Source organism: Ptiloglossa arizonensis, chromosome 2 (assembly GCF_051014685.1).
Source record: "Ptiloglossa arizonensis isolate GNS036 chromosome 2, iyPtiAriz1_principal, whole genome shotgun sequence".
Classification (NCBI taxonomy): Eukaryota; Metazoa; Arthropoda; class Insecta; order Hymenoptera; family Colletidae; genus Ptiloglossa; species Ptiloglossa arizonensis.
In genome coordinates this window covers 11,935,826-11,955,485 of record NC_135049.1, presented here as the reverse complement: position 1 = coordinate 11,955,485, position 19,660 = coordinate 11,935,826, and the positions used below count along the sequence as shown (strand labels likewise).

General features: G+C 34.6%; 1 protein-coding gene across 5 annotated transcripts in view; it reads left to right on the top strand.

The window, feature by feature from the left end:
• The window catches only part of Invadolysin (leishmanolysin-like peptidase, invadolysin), a 67,966-nt gene extending 53,992 nt beyond the window's left edge, over positions 1–13,974 (top strand). For 3 of the 5 annotated variants that reach the window (XM_076327719.1, XM_076327717.1, XM_076327718.1), the window contains 9 exons: positions 2,752–2,933; positions 3,559–3,762; positions 5,721–5,946; positions 6,134–6,327; positions 6,997–7,129; positions 7,674–7,833; positions 11,296–11,462; positions 11,623–11,742; positions 12,768–13,974. In XM_076327719.1, coding sequence (XP_076183834.1) covers positions 2,752–2,933; positions 3,559–3,762; positions 5,721–5,946; positions 6,134–6,327; positions 6,997–7,129; positions 7,674–7,833; positions 11,296–11,462; positions 11,623–11,742; positions 12,768–12,923 — 1,542 coding nt within the window. In that variant the 3' untranslated portion in view covers positions 12,924–13,974. Of the gene's footprint in view, positions 1–2,751; positions 2,934–3,558; positions 3,763–5,720; positions 5,947–6,133; positions 6,328–6,996; positions 7,130–7,673; positions 7,834–8,437; positions 8,606–11,295; positions 11,463–11,622; positions 11,743–12,767 lie in introns of those variants that run through there. The other 2 variants (XM_076327720.1, XM_076327721.1) reach the window with 2 other exon arrangements.
• The last annotated feature ends 5,686 nt before the right edge of the window (positions 13,975–19,660 follow it).

Here is a 19,660-nt window from a genome sequence, read left to right as displayed (position 1 = left end):
ATTAACCAACATTTCTATGTACATAAAATTTTTGTTAAATTTTAAAGAGATTATGCACGAAATAGAAAGATTTTATAGAAGAGAAGAATGATATATGCGTGGCTCGTAATAAATGTACAGAGAACGTGGGAAGTATTTTATTATCTGGCAATCCTAATGAGCCTAACCTAGCATTACGTAACTAAGGCGGGAGATTAGAATCCCCTAACAACTTTCAAGTTATGAAATATTCTGAACATTATGATACAATGCGACCCACCTACTATAATTTTTGTGGTTTCCTAGCCAACATTTTTGACAGTTTTTCAGGTAAATGTAAGTTACACAAATTGTTTGCTTTTTTGTTCTTATTTATTCTTGTACACCTTAGTTATTCTGTCAAATATTTATTATTTGGTATGTATGGTTAAAAATATTTCTTCATCGTTGTCGTAATATTTTCAATTATAATGCATGGCTTTTTAGTACAAAATTTCGCAATTTCTTTGATTTTACCAGGGAGAGTTATCCTACTACCGGATACTTAAAGATTTTTTTAAATCAATAAAAAAATATATTCCATGCCTTTTATATTCTTTTATTTATAATTTAACAATATTAAAAATGAAAATAAAGTAACAAAACAAATAATATTATTATAATACTTGGTTGTACCTCGTCGTTTGATCGAGACACTGAGTTGTAGGTACTGTTTTATTAACTAAGTAAATTAATATTTATAAATAAGGTAATGGATATAAGAAAGCGATGTTTAAATATACTAATAGAACGGTGATTGGCTGAGTCGGGAGTTCGTTCGTATTCTCCTCAGTCAATCTTACCCCTTGGTGTCAAATTTGAAGACTGTACTTTGTGACTGGTCGCAGCTCCGAGGTGGAGGAAATTATCTCAGTTTCTGCACTTTTTACATATATAATCATCAATGGAGATTTTAGGCTTTTTCCAATTAGATAATACTCTGTATATGATGACAACGTTTTATTCGATTCAGTCTAAATTACGAGTCTGACTTGTGGTGTATGATTTAGACCGAAACGCGCCTTTTTTTGCGGGAAATCTTCCGAAGAATTCCCCGACCCCTTGTGGTGAAGTCGGAGGAAGTGTGGGATTCCTCGCCCCGGCAATCCTAATGCAGAGTCAACCACTAAACCCCCGACGGTGATCATCCTTGCATGACCAGAAAAAGACACCGGGGACTAACAGCGAAATAACTTCCGCTGTTCCTCCTCGTGCGGCACAGCAATTGTGCCTACACCCATATACCAGGTTGTTCAATAAGTTTTGTCGTTCGATAAAACTTATTGAACAGTATAGTATCAGGTTGCTCAAAAAGTTTTATCGAACGACAAAACTTATTGAATAACCTGTTATATTGGACTCAATCCTATCGCCACTGTTACGGCTGTCATGTTGGTGACACTCGATGGTTGGGTCATATTCCCACTCGTTTAGGGGTTTGCACTATAGGCAACTTTAAGGCCCAAAACTATGACCACCCGCGAGTTGCAAGACTGCGCTCCGGTAAGGAAAGGACGCAAGAGTGAGCCACTTTCCCCTTCCTTGCCACCAATGCAACCACAGACACGTACGCGCACACGCAAAGTGGAAATGAGTCCGCGATTTGCTGGGATCACTTTGGGAGGAGTTAAAACACCTTTAGCCCCTCCTACTGAAATACTTTAGGCCCTTCCAAAGAAGATTGGAGGGCGTTTAACAAGTGACTAATGATTTTCGCTATTTTATGAGTTTCCTTCATACTGTTTAAGCTACGTTTTTCAGTAGCCATTTCTCATTATGAAAATCGGCGAATATTTTGCAATATTTTCCAATTATAATGTTCATTGCTTCCACTATTCTTAAAATTGAATAGAACACTTTATTAAATACTGCAACTGCCAAATAAGAGAAAATTTCAATGGTTTTTGATTCACAATGGAGATACTTTGGAACTGTATGTCAAACAGTAGCATTAAAACTTTCGTTTGCGTTTTGTGTAAAGCCAACTAAGCAACGTTAGGGCTTAATTTGACAAAGTCAGGCTAGTGCTTGAATTTTTCTAGTTTTTCAATTGTTTTTGTGACTTGTCGACTGCTTACTGTATCGCACTTTGACACGTCACATAAAATAGACTGCACCTCTATTAATCATTTTTGAGAATACAATCTTAAAATTTGGAGAGCATATTTTTAAAATATACTGATTTACAAAAAAGAAAAAATGAAAAATCGATTTTTTACATCTGTTACACGAGAAGCCCCCTTAAGACATTTACAGACATACCAATAGTTGATTTCTTCCAATATTTTGAAGTAAATTTTTTTATATAATACTTACAAACCCACGACACAGTTTGTTATAAATATGTCCCAAATAATATGCCGTTTGAACGATATCATTTTTAATGTATATTAATTTAGATAAGGTAACTCAACAATCACCAATTGTATAAAATATTTTCATTGTACATTATAGGTCAACATTGAATCTGGGGCATATTAGGATGAGTTAATAATTTTAACTCAATGTTTATAATGCATAAATGAAATATGTCGATTCATTTGAGAAAATCATAATAATCTGGAAAATTCCTAGAAAAATCAACTTTTTATGCTATATTTGCTTCTTAAAACAGTTAAAATTATGTCTACCATTTCTGTATGTTTTTGAAAATTGTTGAGGTTTTATATCTTACGGAGCACCTTATTTATTGGTAGTGATTAAGTATAACATGTACATTTTTCCTATATGTAGGTTTGTCGTGCATGTAATGCAACAGGACACAATTGCGGAATAACAAAAGGAAGTAAAGCAGGTCGGGGAATAGATGGTGCTGATTTTGTCTTCTATGTGTCTGCAATGCAAACTGAGAGATGTCACAAAGGATTAACTGTAGCCTACGCTGCGCACTGTCAACAAGAAGCAACATTAGATCGGTAAGGGGATTCAGTTTTACTATTCAATAAATAATTAATAATTAAACACAAACTTTCTTATCTTGGAGAAAATGTCAATCTAGCCACCTCAAAAATATTTTAGAGGTAAAAGCTACACACTCCTTTTATTTGTATGATCTTAAACATAAATATCAACCATTTCAACCATAGTACAATAACATATTTCATTATATATGTGGTATCGAACCACATACCAAATTGTGTCAAAAACTTGGTTACAAATGTTTTGAAGTAATTAGTTTATGGTGAAAGCTCTATGAGTAACACTCAATTAAAAGAGTAAGTAGATGCTGTATGTGCAATACAGCACCTTTCGTAGCATTTACTCTTCTCTGAATCAATTTAATTGATGATCTCCTTTCTCTGTTAAATTTTCTGCTTATGAGAATTCATAATACTAAATAAAAGTAAGCTGAGATAAACGAAGATGTCTACGATTTCTTATGTAATTTCCATTTTGTCTCTTGAGTAACCTGGCGTTTTATTCTGCATTGAATTTGTATTTTAGTGTAAATTTATTACCAATATTCTGAAAAATCATTCATTTAACTTTTTTCATTGTTTGTGTTGCATGTAATTTTAAAGGTAATATAATACTTTCCAGACCAATAGCTGGTCACGCCAATCTGTGTCCAGGAAGTATCAGTACGAAACCGCAAGAACTAGAAACTCTGTTAAGCACTGTAAAACACGAGATACTACACGCCTTAGGATTTTCTATAAGCCTATATGCCTTCTATCGGGATGAAAATGGTGAACCTAGGACTCCGAGACGAACTGATACGGGAAAACCAGCATTGAACGAGAAGTAAGTATACATTTTATTGTCAACGATTACTATTTCATAATGGTATTGTTTAGAAAAAATTTGTATTAGAACGTGTTAGTATTATGTTCACGATTGTTCAGTTTCGCTTTTTGTCTCAAGCAAAGATTATATTTATGAGCTAGACGTGAGAGTTCTCACTGTGTCTTGTGCATAACTATAAACTAGATGTAAGGTTCTTTTATTCTATTTTACGCGTAATTTTAAATTACATATAAAGTTTCAGTTGTACAAATTCGCAACATGATCGTAATATTTCAGGCGTTGAAATATTCCGTTCTCGAAACTTCGATCAACTCAATTTAAACATAACGTTCGCAAACGTCCTGTCTTCGAAGTTTTGAGAATACAAAAGCTATCTTGGTCAAGGTCGATTTCAAAGAAAATCTTTGAAGAGAGAGAGAGAACTCCCACCACGCCTTGTGCTACGCGAAGTACACGCCCGTCCGTATGTTTGTTGGGAGGAGGCGGGACGTTATTTTAACGCGCCTCTCCCACCATTACCGGTGTCACTACGCCTGACGGCGGGGCGGGGCCACGCACTGCTCTGCCTCCCCTGTTTCTGGAGGGCCGCACAAAGAACGGCCGCCCACGACTTCCATAGCCGCACCCAATGCCAGCGTGGACATTATATTGTTAGCTTTCGTTAAATACACGATAGATTTTGAACAACACTTGAAAACTATGGTGCATAGGACATACGTTCATCGAACATATTTTACTCGTCTTAATAAATCTCTCGGTTACGCGTTTTCTGCATTTTTTTCAACGCATCATTTCATTCCCTCAAACGCTTTATAAAGCACCAACGTAAAATGATTTGTTTCACATATGAACTGCTCTATTCGTTTTCCCGAGTTTTCTCAAATTTCTCAAAATTTTCTGAATTGCTGAATTCGTGAATTTACACACTCAAATGTTTCTCAATCATTGAATATGTCACTGTTGTAATACTGCGGAACCTAAAATGTTGGTGAGACATCATTTCCTAGGTTCTAAAAATGTGTAAATCCATCATTATTTGCCGCAAATATCATGAGAAAGTTATTAGAAAAGCGATTACAGTGCATAGAGCATAAAGTTGAAAAGTGTTTGCCTTAAGTGTTCTCAACTTTGAATTAAACGTATGAAATGGAGATATTTAATGATATTTTATACCTGAAAGTTAATTTTTTATTTTTGAAAACTGGTAAAAATGTTAGTTGATAGTTATAAGAAATACTTTTTTAATTGTACTATTACTTATACCTACGTATAAAAAAAAAAACGTAATATGTTAGAAGCAAAGAACAATTATTGCATTCTGTGCTTTATTCATTGAGGTAGTAGTTCTATGTAAATATGAGCCACGGAAGGAATTCGGCTCTTCCCGCGGAAAAAGGATCATGCTATGTCCCCGTCACGTGGTACAACTCTCGCGGTTTGGACTAATCGAATGAATTGTAAGTGTATTTATATACGTAAGTTGTCCTTATGTATGTGTATCGCTAAACGCATCGCGCAATCGACCGTTACTGGTTAAATGGTTTTTACATACTTTTTAGAAAGTTGAGCAGCACGTGGAATCTTTCTTTTGGAAACGACCCTGGCAAGTAGGGTTTCTGTATAGCGATGTACATAGTTTTTCTGATTATTTGGTTCCTAAAAATTCTAAGAAAGGACACGTGATCAGTTAAAAACGGTGTCTTCAAAATTTCGAGCGCGGAATATTCCACAAATCGAAATATTCTGGGTAATCAGTACGTCTGTACTGACTTTTGCGCGTTTAAATTGAAACGATTCTTACCAACTATGTTTCAAATTCTAATATTATAATATTGAGTGGTTTTTACAGATATGAAAGAATATTTCGAAGCATTCTCGAAACTGAACAGCGAGAAATATCAATAGAGGTTCTTAAATGAGAAAAACTGATAACATTCATTGATCATTGTCCATAGGTTTCAAACGCATGAGTGGAGCGAAAACACGATCAAGACCGTAGTTAGACCATATTGGCAGGTACATGGCGGCTATGTAGAAAGATCGATGCAAATGATAGTTACGCCCAAGGTTCGTGCTGAAGTTCAAAGTCATTTTAATTGTCCGGAATTAGAAGGGGCAGAGTTGGAAGATCAAGGAGAGGATGGCACAGCCTTAACGCATTGGGAAAAGCGAGTGTTTGAAGTAAGTATCGTTAAATATAAACTGAAAGGGTCTACTTATTGGGGAAGGATAAAAAATGAGGAAATAATTGAATTTGTAAATTCTGTTACGATATGAAGTGTGTTTGAAAAAATAAGCTGCTATTAAATAAAAAAGTAAGTTATCGGATTGAAAATTTACTATACATGTGTATTTATTATTTGTATAGAATGAAGCAATGACAGGGACTCATACTCAAAATCCAGTATATTCGAGAATAACACTTGCGCTTATGGAAGACACTGGATGGTATAGTGCAAATTATTCGATGGCTCAAGAACTGGGATGGGGTAGAAATCTTGGTTGTCCTTTTGCCATGAAATCTTGCAAAGAGTGGATAGCTTCTAAATCATCTCGATTGTCGTAAGTACTTTATTTCATAGAATTCTCTGAAACATTTAAATAATACTCTTATACTATTATTTATATTACAATAATCGCTAAACATGATTAATGGTTTGGAATGGTTCAGATTCTTGTAGTGTAAATATTAATAGATATTTTATAAATCTGAAATTTATTGTTATTGACTATTGAAAATCATCAAAGTGTCGATAAGACATTAGTAATAGACCAATCCTCTAAAAACAAACGTAAAAAGAATCATTTTGTTTCGATCCCCCGAAGTGGCAAATAGAAATATTCCATTTATAAATTTTGTTTATATTCTTAATTATTCGTTGTTATTTTCACATCAATATGTAAATGTTTATTTCTTACGTGTAATTTTTTTAAGAATAAATATATAATGCATATAAATGTAAATATGATTATCATAGTTTAATATCATTGATCGCTCTTAATAGCTGAGAAATTCTATACTTTATACATAAATTTTATATATCATAACTTCACCAATTATTTCTCTACCTTTTATTTATATCATATTTCTTATCTCCATTTCTTGTTTGTTTGAATCGATCTCATTTACATCCATTCAAGATCACTTCAGCCTGTGGTGTAGACTAGCATTTTATAGTTTACTTATATAAATATTTAATAACAGGTATAAAACTGATTAATATTTTTCAGAGGAAAGTTCCTTCATCCGTTTTGCAATAAAGTGAAACAAGATCCATTACAAACCGAATGTACTGATGATCGAAGTTCAGTGGCATTATGCAATTTAATTAAACATCCGCAGCCCTTACCTAAGAAATATCAGGTGCGATTATATACATGTAAAATCTAATCGTGTGTAACAATATTACATTCTTTTATATGTTTACGAAGTCGCGTTATGGAAATAGAATCTATATTTATGAAATCTTTGTGTTATTTCCATACAAAACTTTAAACTCATCAAATATTGATTTGGAAAAAACAAGGATTATTCAAAATAATTAAGTATCTATACCAAATACTTTTGAATAGATTCGAATATATATTAATATGACGATGTACACGCAAGAGTTCTAGGTGTAATAAGTACTAGGTTGTTCAATAAGTTTAGTCGTTCGATAAAACTTATTGAACAGTATAATACTAAGTTACTCAATAAGTTTTATCGAACAACAAAACTTACTAAACAACTTATTATATTCTGTCTCAAACTGCGTAAATTTAACAAATATTTTGACGACTCTTCTCTCTAATATACATAGATAATAATTGCACTTGTTTTTTCCACAGTTTACTCCTTTATATAATAATATTTTTTCAGTGACTCTGCATGAGAAATTGATTAATTTTGATCTTTTGTTCTTTAGAACTTTGACTCAATTCCTCACGTGCCAGCCGGAGAAGAACAATACTATGGTGGTTCAGTATCACTGGCAGATTATTGTCCCTATATACAAGAATTTACATGGAAAGCTCGGAATATAGTAGTTAGAGGTTCTCATTGTCTTTATGAAGAGAACAATCCTCGTAAGTGATATCATTAAGAAAGAACACCATTTTTTGAGCTAAAAAAATGCCGATATTTGGAATTTTTTTTACTGATATGAAAAATCTAATATAAATGCGCGCATGCGCATGTGTGTATGTTGGAAATACCGTAAACGCATGAGAAGTTGATATTACGTCAACAGGCTACTTACATCACTTGTAAAGTGACAGTTACGTCCTTATGCAAACACATTGTCATTTTTTGCTAAATCGGACAGTTGTAGAAGTCCATCTTGTGACAAAAAACGCGAACAAAGTGAGATGTAACGGTAAAATTAACATTGACGTAAACGCTGACATAAAATAATAACTACCAATGAAACAAATATATTCCTCACACATTCTGTAATATAATTTCAATGAATTCTCTCTAATAACAATTGTTAAAGACAAGTGTTAAAATTAAATATAATTTTTCATGTTCCTTTACTCTACAAATCTTCCGACGAGTTGCTATAGTCCTGATCATTTTCTAAATCTGTATTTCGGATCCTTAACCTTACATTGACAATGGCAGTTTCTAGTAAATCATCTTTGTCCTAGAATATCTTTTTTCTTATTTCTTTTTGTATGTTTGCAAAAGTTTGCAAAAGGCCGGGAGAAGTGTGGGATTCCCCGCAAGCAGAACGACCGATTTAAGGGCCTATTCACTATATAAACTATATAAACCCACCACGGTGACCATTCTCGCACGTTCTGGGTGAGGAGAGGAAGAGCGGCAACGGGAACCGAATTGCACCCAACGGGTCCTGTGACCTCCTATACATCGCGATCGCCCCTATTTTAATTAAAGGGGGAGGGAGGTAACTCCTTTCCACAGTGCTTGGATGTTCGGCGAAGGGGCAGGGCCACACTGGCCCATCGCCACATTCTGCAGTGGTCGCACGAGGGGCGGTCGTGAGCCCCAATCTCACAACCGCCCGCGGCCTCCGTAGCCACGCCCAGACGCAACGCGTCACCGGGCCGTCGACGCGGAGTTTATCTTATGTCCGCTTTCACTCGTTTAAAAGCTACTCTCTCCCCGGGTGAAACGTGGGCGGAGTCTCGAAGCGCCAGGCCAACAAGACTCCACCCATCACTCTCAAGGGGGCCTATTCGAGCTTAGGCACGCCCGCTCTCGCCTCCGTCCCGCAGCCTGCCACTCTCTCGCTGCCGAGCATGGCTCATACCACGCCCGAGAACGAGAGATCCGCCCCAATCGTGCCAACCAGGCACGGCGGTTACCCGCCCAGGCTGGGAACACTTCCAGGGTGTGCTACGCCGTATCCTGGTCCGCTGGATATTGCCAGCAACGTGTCTCCTTGCCTATATGGCGCAGATACCCCCGAGCATCCATGCCTGGACAGCACCTGCACCAAAGAGTAGGTGAGGGAACTGTAGCCTCTACCCAACCACTCCAACAGGAGTGGCCAGATAGCTCCGACTGTCTGCTGGCCGAACATCGGTTCGTAGAAAGCCGCGTCATAATTTATAAATACTATTTATAAATAATAGGATTTCTTATATACTTGTATAAGTAACAATTATGAAACAAGGCCCTATGATTGGTCACGCAATCGATCACGTGTTGTTCGAGCGCGTGGTTTAATTGTGGCATAAGTTTTAAGCTCGGCGGTGAGTGCCAGGCCAACCTCCGCAAGTACCTGGCACATTAAGTCCTATGTCGCGCGGCAGTGGTTAAGATTGGTTTGGAGGAAGTGTCGGGGAGCCATTATTTACCAGTATCTCTGCCTCCTTCAGGCGTCCTTCCCGTGCCTGCTATGGCAACATCGTCGCTGTTAACGTTTGTGCCCGATGGCGCCACTACTACTTTAACTAGGGCTGCACTCATCGGGCCCATCCCCCGAGCCCCAGTGCTAACAAACACGCACAACATATAAATAATTTATATACTACAATTATTTATATATTAATATACTATGTATATACTTATATATTTTTACATTTTTATTTTTTAATAAATAAGGATATATATTAAACGAGAATTATATATCAATCAATTAAAGTCCATTAATCTCATATATTAATTTAGTTAACTAAAAAGTGGATTAAGGTTTAAATAACTATATTGAGATTTTAATTAGGGCCTCAAAGAATCTCAATCGATAGTTATTATTTTGCCTATAAACTAGTTCAGAATGCCTATAAAAATATCTCTATTTTTGGAATTTATCCCTAATATAAACATTATTTCTATATAAGCACAATAAAAAAATAAAAACTTATATATATAACATAATTTTTTTAAAAAATAGAAACAATTAATTAGATATTTTTATAAAAATATCTGTCACTTTTCGAGTGACAGAGAGAGAGTACCGTATACAAACCGACTTCAATTTTACATTAACAAAATTTGAACATAATTATATTTTCAAACCTTTGTAAAGTGTGCTTTATGGTATTTTTAAATACTATTTAAACTACGGTACCGTAAACGTGAAATGACGAGTAATCTTTTTGATCGAATTAAAAATTATAACTCGTAACATTTGGAGAGTGTATATTTTTTTTATAACAATTAATATCTAATTTCGCTGATCAAATAAATCGACGAAATGAATATAACTGGTATAAAATAATGTAATCCGTAAAAGTTATGAGACTTTGAACGTCACCATTTTTTGTTATGTTTTAGTAGCAGTCTCGTTAAAAAATCTCAGATCGTTTAAAAATTATTATTTATTTCGATTTTCACCGAGTGGTACTTTCACATCCTCTTGCTTCGTCTTCTATAGAGATTTTCCTGAGAGGAAAATTTACAGTGGAAATTAATGACGATTACATAGTCCTACAAATATGCAACATTTCAAGTAAATTTATAAACGGGAAAAGGTGTTTCATCAGTTTTAAATAAAGTCCCTCATGATCCGTTCAGTGAATCTCTCGCCAATTGATACGATAAAAAATTAATAACGTAGAGGATTCTTGTTGGATAAGATCAAAGACCAAACATTTCGAGATTTATTCTTTTTATTTTTTTTAGATATAAATGTAGATAGGTTGTGCTGTAGCACTTTGAAGTAGCAAGAATGACAAACGAGGCTCTCCAACAAAGAATGCCGTAAACGTCGCGTGTGTACATGATAATGTTTATAGATTCATCACAAAGCGCAGTCGCATAAAAATTGATCTAATATTTTAACATTTTATTGAATTTTTACGCCACACGTTATAACAGTGGGATAGTAGCTTTTGATTTCAGTCTGTAATAATCGTTGAAACTGATTTTAATATTGCAATGATCCATGATATATTAAACTCAGTTTTTGGTATTTCACTTCTGCTAGTATTATTATGAGATTAAATATTATTTTATATATTTATAAGTGAAATCTAATAATTCATATATAAGTTATCAAAGCAGTAAGTCCAATACGTGTAAGATTATAATTTATTAACAAGTCAGTAATTTCATGAATGAATATAATTTCTGTTTAGATCCGGATAAGAATTTTGCTCTAGAAAAATATGGTCCACAGTCAAGATGCTTCGATCACACAAATCAAATGTGGGAAGAAAGAACATGCAAACAAGCTCGACAGTGGCAACATTGGGGTTCTGGTTGCTATCAATATGCTTGTGAAGGCGGAAGATTGCATATTATGGTTAGTTTATCATGAAACTCGATTTTATTTTGTGACATGAATGTTAATAAAAGAATAAAATAATTAATTACGTAGAAATTTATGAAAACTGTTTGATAATATACGAAAAAATAATTAATTAGGTAGACATTTATGAAAATATATTTATTTTATTATACAGGTGGCAAATTATACCTATACGTGCTATCATGCTGGTCAAGAAATAGCCGTTAGAATAATACAAAATGGTTGGCTTCATAAAGGTGCTCTGACTTGCCCTCCATGCCGAGATATTTGTCAGGTAAGAATAAATACTAAGTTTATAAATGTTTTTTAATCGATATACTCCTCTGTTTTGATTTCCAAAATGCAAAAATGTGAACAGAATTCAATCAATTTAACGCGTGAGCGTTTTTAAAGTTATTAAACTACCCACAGTATTCTCGTTAATATCGGTGGCGCAGAAATATTAAGTTGTTCGGAAAGTAATTTCGTTTTCCAAAACGGAGAATATATAATTTAATAAAATGTTTATACACTCTACAAAAATCGTGTTTCATTTTCACCAAAAAAAAAAAATGAAATGACTTTCCGAACAACCCAATAAAATATTTGTCCAATAGGATATGTTCTCGAACAATCCTTTGTCTACGTATTCAAAGGATCAATCGTAGGTTCCATTAACAATTCAATAATTATTATATGGTATTTTTTCTATATGTTTCGAACCGTTCTTTTGAGCGATCTGCGAGCTCAATTCCGCACCGACCTGATACGTGACAAATGGCAGGAGCAGGAGTTTAGGTACAGCAATGAGCTGTGAACAGTTGAGACCTCTCAACTGCCAAGACTTGATTAGTGGATTATATTGTAGTTTATTAACTTGTCGAGTCGCGTAAATTTATTTCGAATTACCAATTCGAGGTATTCGAGTACTAATTTGTTAAAGATAAGGTGATAGCATGATATGGAAGTGGATAATGTTTTATGGAAGGATGAGTATGAGCCGTGTCTAGAGAAACGTTTTGTCGACGTATGAAATGCTACGATCATGCCATGGAAACAAGTATGCGGGTAGTCAGTGTTGCGTGGTATGATCTATCTAATATGTATATTACGGTTAAAAAAAGAATTAGAGAGAAAGAGATCGTGGTGTATGTTTTTGAGTTCGATATTTCATAATTGAACCTTCAAGGCTCTAAAAATTAAATATACCTTCTATTCAAAATAAAAATGAAATAGAAACGAAGAGAAATTTTCTATGAAATAGAAAAGAACTAAAGTTAACAAGCATGACATAAACAATGATTATTTTTATTTTTTCAGGCGGAACTAAAAGAAAAGCGGGAACATTGCAAACCAGGCGATGAACACCCACCTGCAACATATTACCATAGAGATAATCTTTATTGTGCGTCTGCAGGAACGCTTACAAATTCGTCGACGTTTATTATTTTAATATATTTTTGTATTCTTAGATGATATATGTCGCAGGACGTAGGTAATAATTTTATCAATGTGTAAGTCAGGTTAATGGCATACCATGCAAATGTCGTTGAAAAAGTGTTCTCTAATTACCACTTGAAGATTTAACGACAGAAAAGTATGTTTGGAACCAAATAATAATTTTCTGAAATGAATGTAAGCCAAAAATGGCAATTTTATTTTAATATATTCCTGGGAAATATATATTGTATTCCACATATTGCATTTATACCATGTAAAATACGAATAATTTCATATAACTACAATAATGAATCTGACAAAATATACATACATTCCTACTTGACTACGCCTTCCGTGTGGTTATTACTACCTCCATGGAGGTGGTGTGCCTTGTTACATCAAATGTACATTATAGTAGTTCGACGAACAATTTACTTTAACAACTGTTAATGACGCCAATTCTGTGTCTGTTATAAATAGATAAACACGAGTGGTTGTCCTTAGATTTATCGAATTCTATAAGTGCCAACATTTGCAAATACCATATCTTCTGTGTAATTATAGCGTGTATATATACGGATGCACAGTAATTTTAAAGTTTTTAACAATCTTTTATTTTTCTATAAGTAACAATAATTCTTTTATAATAGAAATAATCTTTTATATATTTATCGAATAATGCTGTTAGTATATTACGAATACTTTATTATATAGATACACGATTTCACTAATTCATGTATACATAATAAACAAAGACCCGTCTTTCTTCTTGGCAGCCATATTGGTTAATGCAGAGATAATGTTTTTCTTTTTAGGCGGAAACAATTCACTCAGTCCTACATAAGAAAAGTACCTTCAATTGGCCCGAAAAGTTTAACCTTAAGATAAATTAGCGAATTATTTGTTTAATGTTTCATAATTCTTTACTATTTACATTTTTTGTAATTAATCAGTTAGAAGTTTACATAGTAATATAAGCATTTAAGTTGTAATTCAAATTGTAATCGTAGCTTATAAAGATTAAATGTATATATAGATTGCAAATTATATATAAATTGTAAGCAACATCTTGTATTTGCTTATAAAAGTGCATATTTTTATTTTTGTGACGTGAACAAAATGTCTGCAAGTAAATTAGAAACTAAATAAATTATATGAAACAAGTACCACTAACATCTCATGCGTTTGTAAAACATTTATTGTTTTATTAATTGTAATTTTAAAAAATGTATGTAAATGTATGTAAAAATGTGAGGTTTAAAAAGAAGTGAGTTTGTATAAAATAATGTCGCAGAACATGAGAAAAGTTTTTGAGTTATATAAAAGAAAAGTAAATGACTCAGTTTTTAAAAATGTACGATTTATTTATGTATAAGTAGTAATTGGTTTTTCTATCCATAGTATCATTGAATTGGTTTTTATATTCAAAGTGTGAATAAGGTTCAGTACACAACTTCTTATTGGTACCACGAAAATGTTTTGGTTACAAGTTATAACGTTTAATTTTAACTATGTTTCAAGCTCGGGGTAACGAAGTTAACGCATTTGCGTGCCCTAAAATATATATAATGTTAAAATTTATCTTAATACGATTTATACAACATCTGAAAACAAATCTATAAGTTTTTACTTTATCGGGTAATGTTACTTTTATGTATTTCTAAATTTTCTGCAGGCGGTTTTGTGTGAAGAAGATATATTGCCAACGTTTATTTTGTAATAATGATTATTCCAAAAGTGGAAATTAATTTTAAAATACTTAAATGTTCCAAATGTTACGCGTCAAGTAGATACTATATAACTTCATTAGCAAGGTAAAGAACCTTGAAGTAATAAATAAAACTCATTATAATAATTTTCCACCGTCGACTGTGAAAAATTTAAAAATAATAACAGTTAATTACAATGTTAATAACATTTAACGCTTTAAGTGCTGAACCTACTTCGTTTAAATACCGTTCTGTTAACGTCGCAAGATGCATCCATTTGATTAAAAAATGCAACAAAACAAAAATGTCCATAAAATTTTAAAAGAAATTAGCTATGTTGACGCTTAGAAACGCCATCTATCGAGCGAGGAAGAGTAGTAATTGTCATGGCGTCTCTCGAGTACAATGTGATCTCAAGCAAATACTTTATAACTTAGTATATTAGTTTATAATATAAATAGTGCAATAGAAATACTGTCATTATTTAGTTCTCCCGAAATCCCATATCCTTAACAAGCTGTTTGTTTTGATAACAAAACGTATTTTAAGATCCTGAAGACTTTTCTTTGGTTTTTTGATACTGCTACAATAGCTAATAAGAATGATCATCGATCATCAAGCTGATAGATCGTGTCCAACGAATAATTCTAGACACTTGTGTGGTGGGTAACCCTCGCCACTTCGATCAACTTTATATTTTGTAAATTGTACATTTTCCTATTACGATAGCTTACAGCTGTTCAAGGTTTTGAATAATATAAATAGTTCTACTCCAGAAATGACTAAAAAGATGCCAACATTTAAACAACTAACAAGCAATGGAAATGAATGGGATGTTGCTATTATGAAAGAAGCAACTCTTTATGTTGTGGAAGGTAAATTATCAATCAGATTAGCTGCTGAGAGATATAAAGTGTGAGATATAGTTCTCTACAAGATTAAGTAAAAGCATTAAAGAATGGTCAGGAAATAAATCTTAAGCAAAAATTAGGACTTTTGATAAAGAATTTTCATGGCAACTTTGCAATCGCGTTAAAAAGCTGGATAACCGCTTAATGTATCATTAACTAGAGTAGAATTTTTAAAACTTGCTTTTGATTTGGTAGAACGTTTAAAATTTTCTCATAGATTCAATACAGATAAGAATGGCAAGAAAAGACTTCCTTTCTTCCTTTATGAAAAAGTACCCACAATTTGCATTCAGAATCGCGGAATCAACAAACATCATACGTGCAGTTGGTTTTAATAAACTTCAAATAAACCGTTTGTACGATCAACTTGACTACTTTAAAAAAAATGTAAAACTTTCCTCCATTCCGAATTTACAATGTAGATGAAACGGGTGTTCCAAATATTCACGAAAATGAGAAAGTTTTGTCTTTCAAAAGAAAGAAGACAAATTGGCAAATTAATCTCTGCAGAAAGAGATAAAAGTATCACTGCTACCGCCGCGACGTCATTTTATAAAAAACACTCGAACGTTTTCCAATACAAAGAAACTTACTGTAACAGTAGAAACTCCTTGGCATCCCTGTGCTGGTCCATCACGGGAGATGCTCTGCTCTATTCGATGTTCCGGGAGGAGGCGACACCTGTACCATGCCCCTTTCGAGGCCCTATGACCTTCTCCTACACGCAGCAGCATAGATCGCTGGGCCTGGTGCCTGAGAGCTTTCCACCTCCCGTCCCGCCAGGACCCAACTCCCGCTTGCGGCAAGTCTAGCGGCGGTATCCCCTCCAGAACTCCGCTCCAGAGTCCGCTAATGTCTCCGTCCACACCACCACTTCCCACCGGGACATCATACGCCGGGGATCCAAATGTCAAGTCCACTATCGACCCTCCTCCGCGTCGCACGCACATCTCCGACCATCGGTTAACCCTTTGCGGACGGGACGGTTCAAATTGAACCGTACAGTGGTGCCGAGCTCCTGCCGCGATAGTCATTTAAAATTGCCAGCGCATATTTCTGCTTAACCTCGGCCATCGACATGCATTTAGGTGGGACACATATATGCGTTTCTCGGCTCTATCAACTGTTTTCGCCAAACGCATATATGAGTTCTTCGGCCAATTTGATGATTTGCGTAAAACGCATATATGCGGCGCTCGTCCGCAAAGGGTTAATAAGGCGGAGGACGAAGGCCTCCGCATCCGGGCCGGTACGGTATGGAGCGGAGAGAGATGTACTTTAGAGTTCCGCAGGGGTCCGTACTGGGTCCCCTGCTATGGACCACGAACTCGGGTACGATACCGTTCTGTGGGCCGCGGATCTCCGACAGTGTCAGCCTAACGTGCTATGCGACACGTTGATGCTGGCCATCGGGGAGGAACAGCACTGCTTAGAGCCTTTTTACAGGATGATTGTCTTTAATTTTGTAGATTTTACATAATAAGGCAATCACCTTAATTTTCATTGATTTTAACACGTTTCTACCTAAATATATGTTTTGCCACGAATGATAGGAAGCTTCTTAAAATTGGTTACGTTGATGCGAGTTTGATGTAAAAAAATTAGAATGCTCTGAGATTTTGAAGCTCATAAACGGTACATTTTAGAATGTATTCTTTATAATAATATTCTTGGATCTCAAGTTTGCGAATCGTACGTTAAAATTTCACTAGATCTTAACCACATCAGAACGATAGTTCGAATTGTTAAAACCTTCGAATGGGACGTACCGTTTACAGGCATTTAAACAGAAGAGACTTTTCTTCGTTATTATTATGTATGGTTATTAAATGAACTTCTTTACTGGAAGAATGTATACAGAGTGGTCGTTTTGAAACCAGAGCCGGAGTATCTTTACAAACGCTCGATTTCAAAACATTTACTTTATTATTTAGTATCTGTAATGTCATGGGTATAAACACTCACGGTGATAGGAAGTTGAGGTGCACAGTGAAATGAGAATGCGAACACAGACAACTATCATGTATATTTTTTGCATTATAATAACCATTATACATAAATGTTATTACAATATAGAAACATAAATTTTAATATCTCATTCATTAACATATCTTACAACGTCGTCAATATGATACATATCTAGTTGAGATTATTATTATGATTTCTGGCTATGAAACCTTTTGCTTACGTCTTGTAAATACTTAATTTTATTTGGGGTCGAGTTGTTCAATTAGCAATAATCCTCTTGAATAGTATAATGCATCTTGCACTTAAACGCAACGAACGATGTACATACGTGCTATATGCGTATTCACTCAAAGTACAATCCGGAGCTTATTGCGATCTTTAATAACTCGACGTCGGTTAATTAATTCCTACGTAAGTACCTTTGCCTGTACTTTACAGTGAATTTCAGAATGCAGAATTCATGGGAAATGAACAGATTCTAACGTGGCTGGGGGAATCTTAAATAGTCGCTGAAAGTATGCGCAAAAATTCTATCTATCTATATTAAAGAAAGTAGAACAATACAAATATTTTGTATTTGTCGAGAAATTATAAGAAAACCGTTTCTCCTTTATATTGTTTGTCATGGATTCTCTATTTCTAGAGGAAGACAAAAAGGAGAGCGGAAAGAATGTGAAATTTAATCATCTCGCGAATTGAAAAATACTAGAGACACTTTGCTTCTGTTGTTCTCGCATGCAGTTCTTATTTCTCCACAATACATCATTTACAAAGCATTCTGAGCGATGGATCAGTATGTTCACGTCCTCGGGGTGTTTTTCATTAACGCAAAGACATGCACGCGATCCAACTCACAATCACACTAATTGTCGAAAGAAAAGGTCACGCTATACGCAATACAACAGTAGTTCTCTGCATCATTTTGGCACACACACATTGTCTCCGTATAGCTTAAACTATTTAAATGGAAGGTCGTAACGATTAGTTTCCATATTATTGTAACAATTCTTGACTTTGCTTTTCTCGCAGATTTTTTGGCAACGTAGGAACAGGTTGCGAAAGATTATTTCGATTTTCCACTAGACTCTTTTTCCACAATTACTACCGTTCTCGTTTATTAAGTGTTACACTGTACGTCAGCGAGCATATTATCCAAAATTTTCCTTAGGTAATTCGCGTTCAAGACATTTTTTACAAAATAATTCGAATCATTTTCGCCTGCTATTATTATACAAACATATAAACGGTATTCGTGTGAAACATAAATTCATAACTATATTATTACTGCACGAGTCTTAAACGTAATCTAGAAGAAAGTTTATAATTAACACAAATCTCATATTTTCTGAAAGTAGTGATAATTGATCAGCAGGATCGATACTTCGAGAAATTTTAGTTACTCAACGTATAGGCAGAACTAAAGTAAAATAACATACATACACGTACACAACTAAACTTTAAATATTTACTCTTTCAATTAATTCCTTTAATTTAATATAAGTGTTGAATAAGATGATAATTTTCATTTGTAAATTTATCTTTCTTAATTGAATAATTTATTATTAGCTACACCTTCGATTGCGTCTCGTATACAGATAGACAAGAAACGTTGTTCCGTCTATGGCAATCTCTTTCATTCACTTGTACAAGTGTCTTATTTAATCGTTGATGCTTTGCTTTCGTTAAAGAATAGCGTTCCTACGTCACTGTATTGAACACATGTCAATCCATAAAATCTCTTTGGGAATACACGATCAACCAGGAGCGTATTATTTCTTCTTTTTTTTTTTGTTTACAGATACACTCACTGGAAGAAAAAACTAGCGGAGGAGACTTCTCGCGTTAGGCCAAATAATCTGCGTCTCCACAATTCTCTTCAATCGAGAACGTTAGAGCGCATCAAGCGCTCATTCATTTGCATTTGAATCGTTCCCGCATGTATGTACATGTACAGCTCCTGTTAAGCGTTACGATGTCAAATACGCAACTAGAGTTTCTCTCCCGACTGAAAATGTCTGCTGACAGCATGTAACGATTTATCGCACGGTGGGTTGTACAATCATGGTTGATTCGATTATTTGAACGATAATCGTAAAGCGTGTGGGGTTCTCGTACAAGATGCCGTATGATGCGGTCGTGTTGACAGTACGTCGCTGTCATAGTAAAGGCCACATACGTGACGATT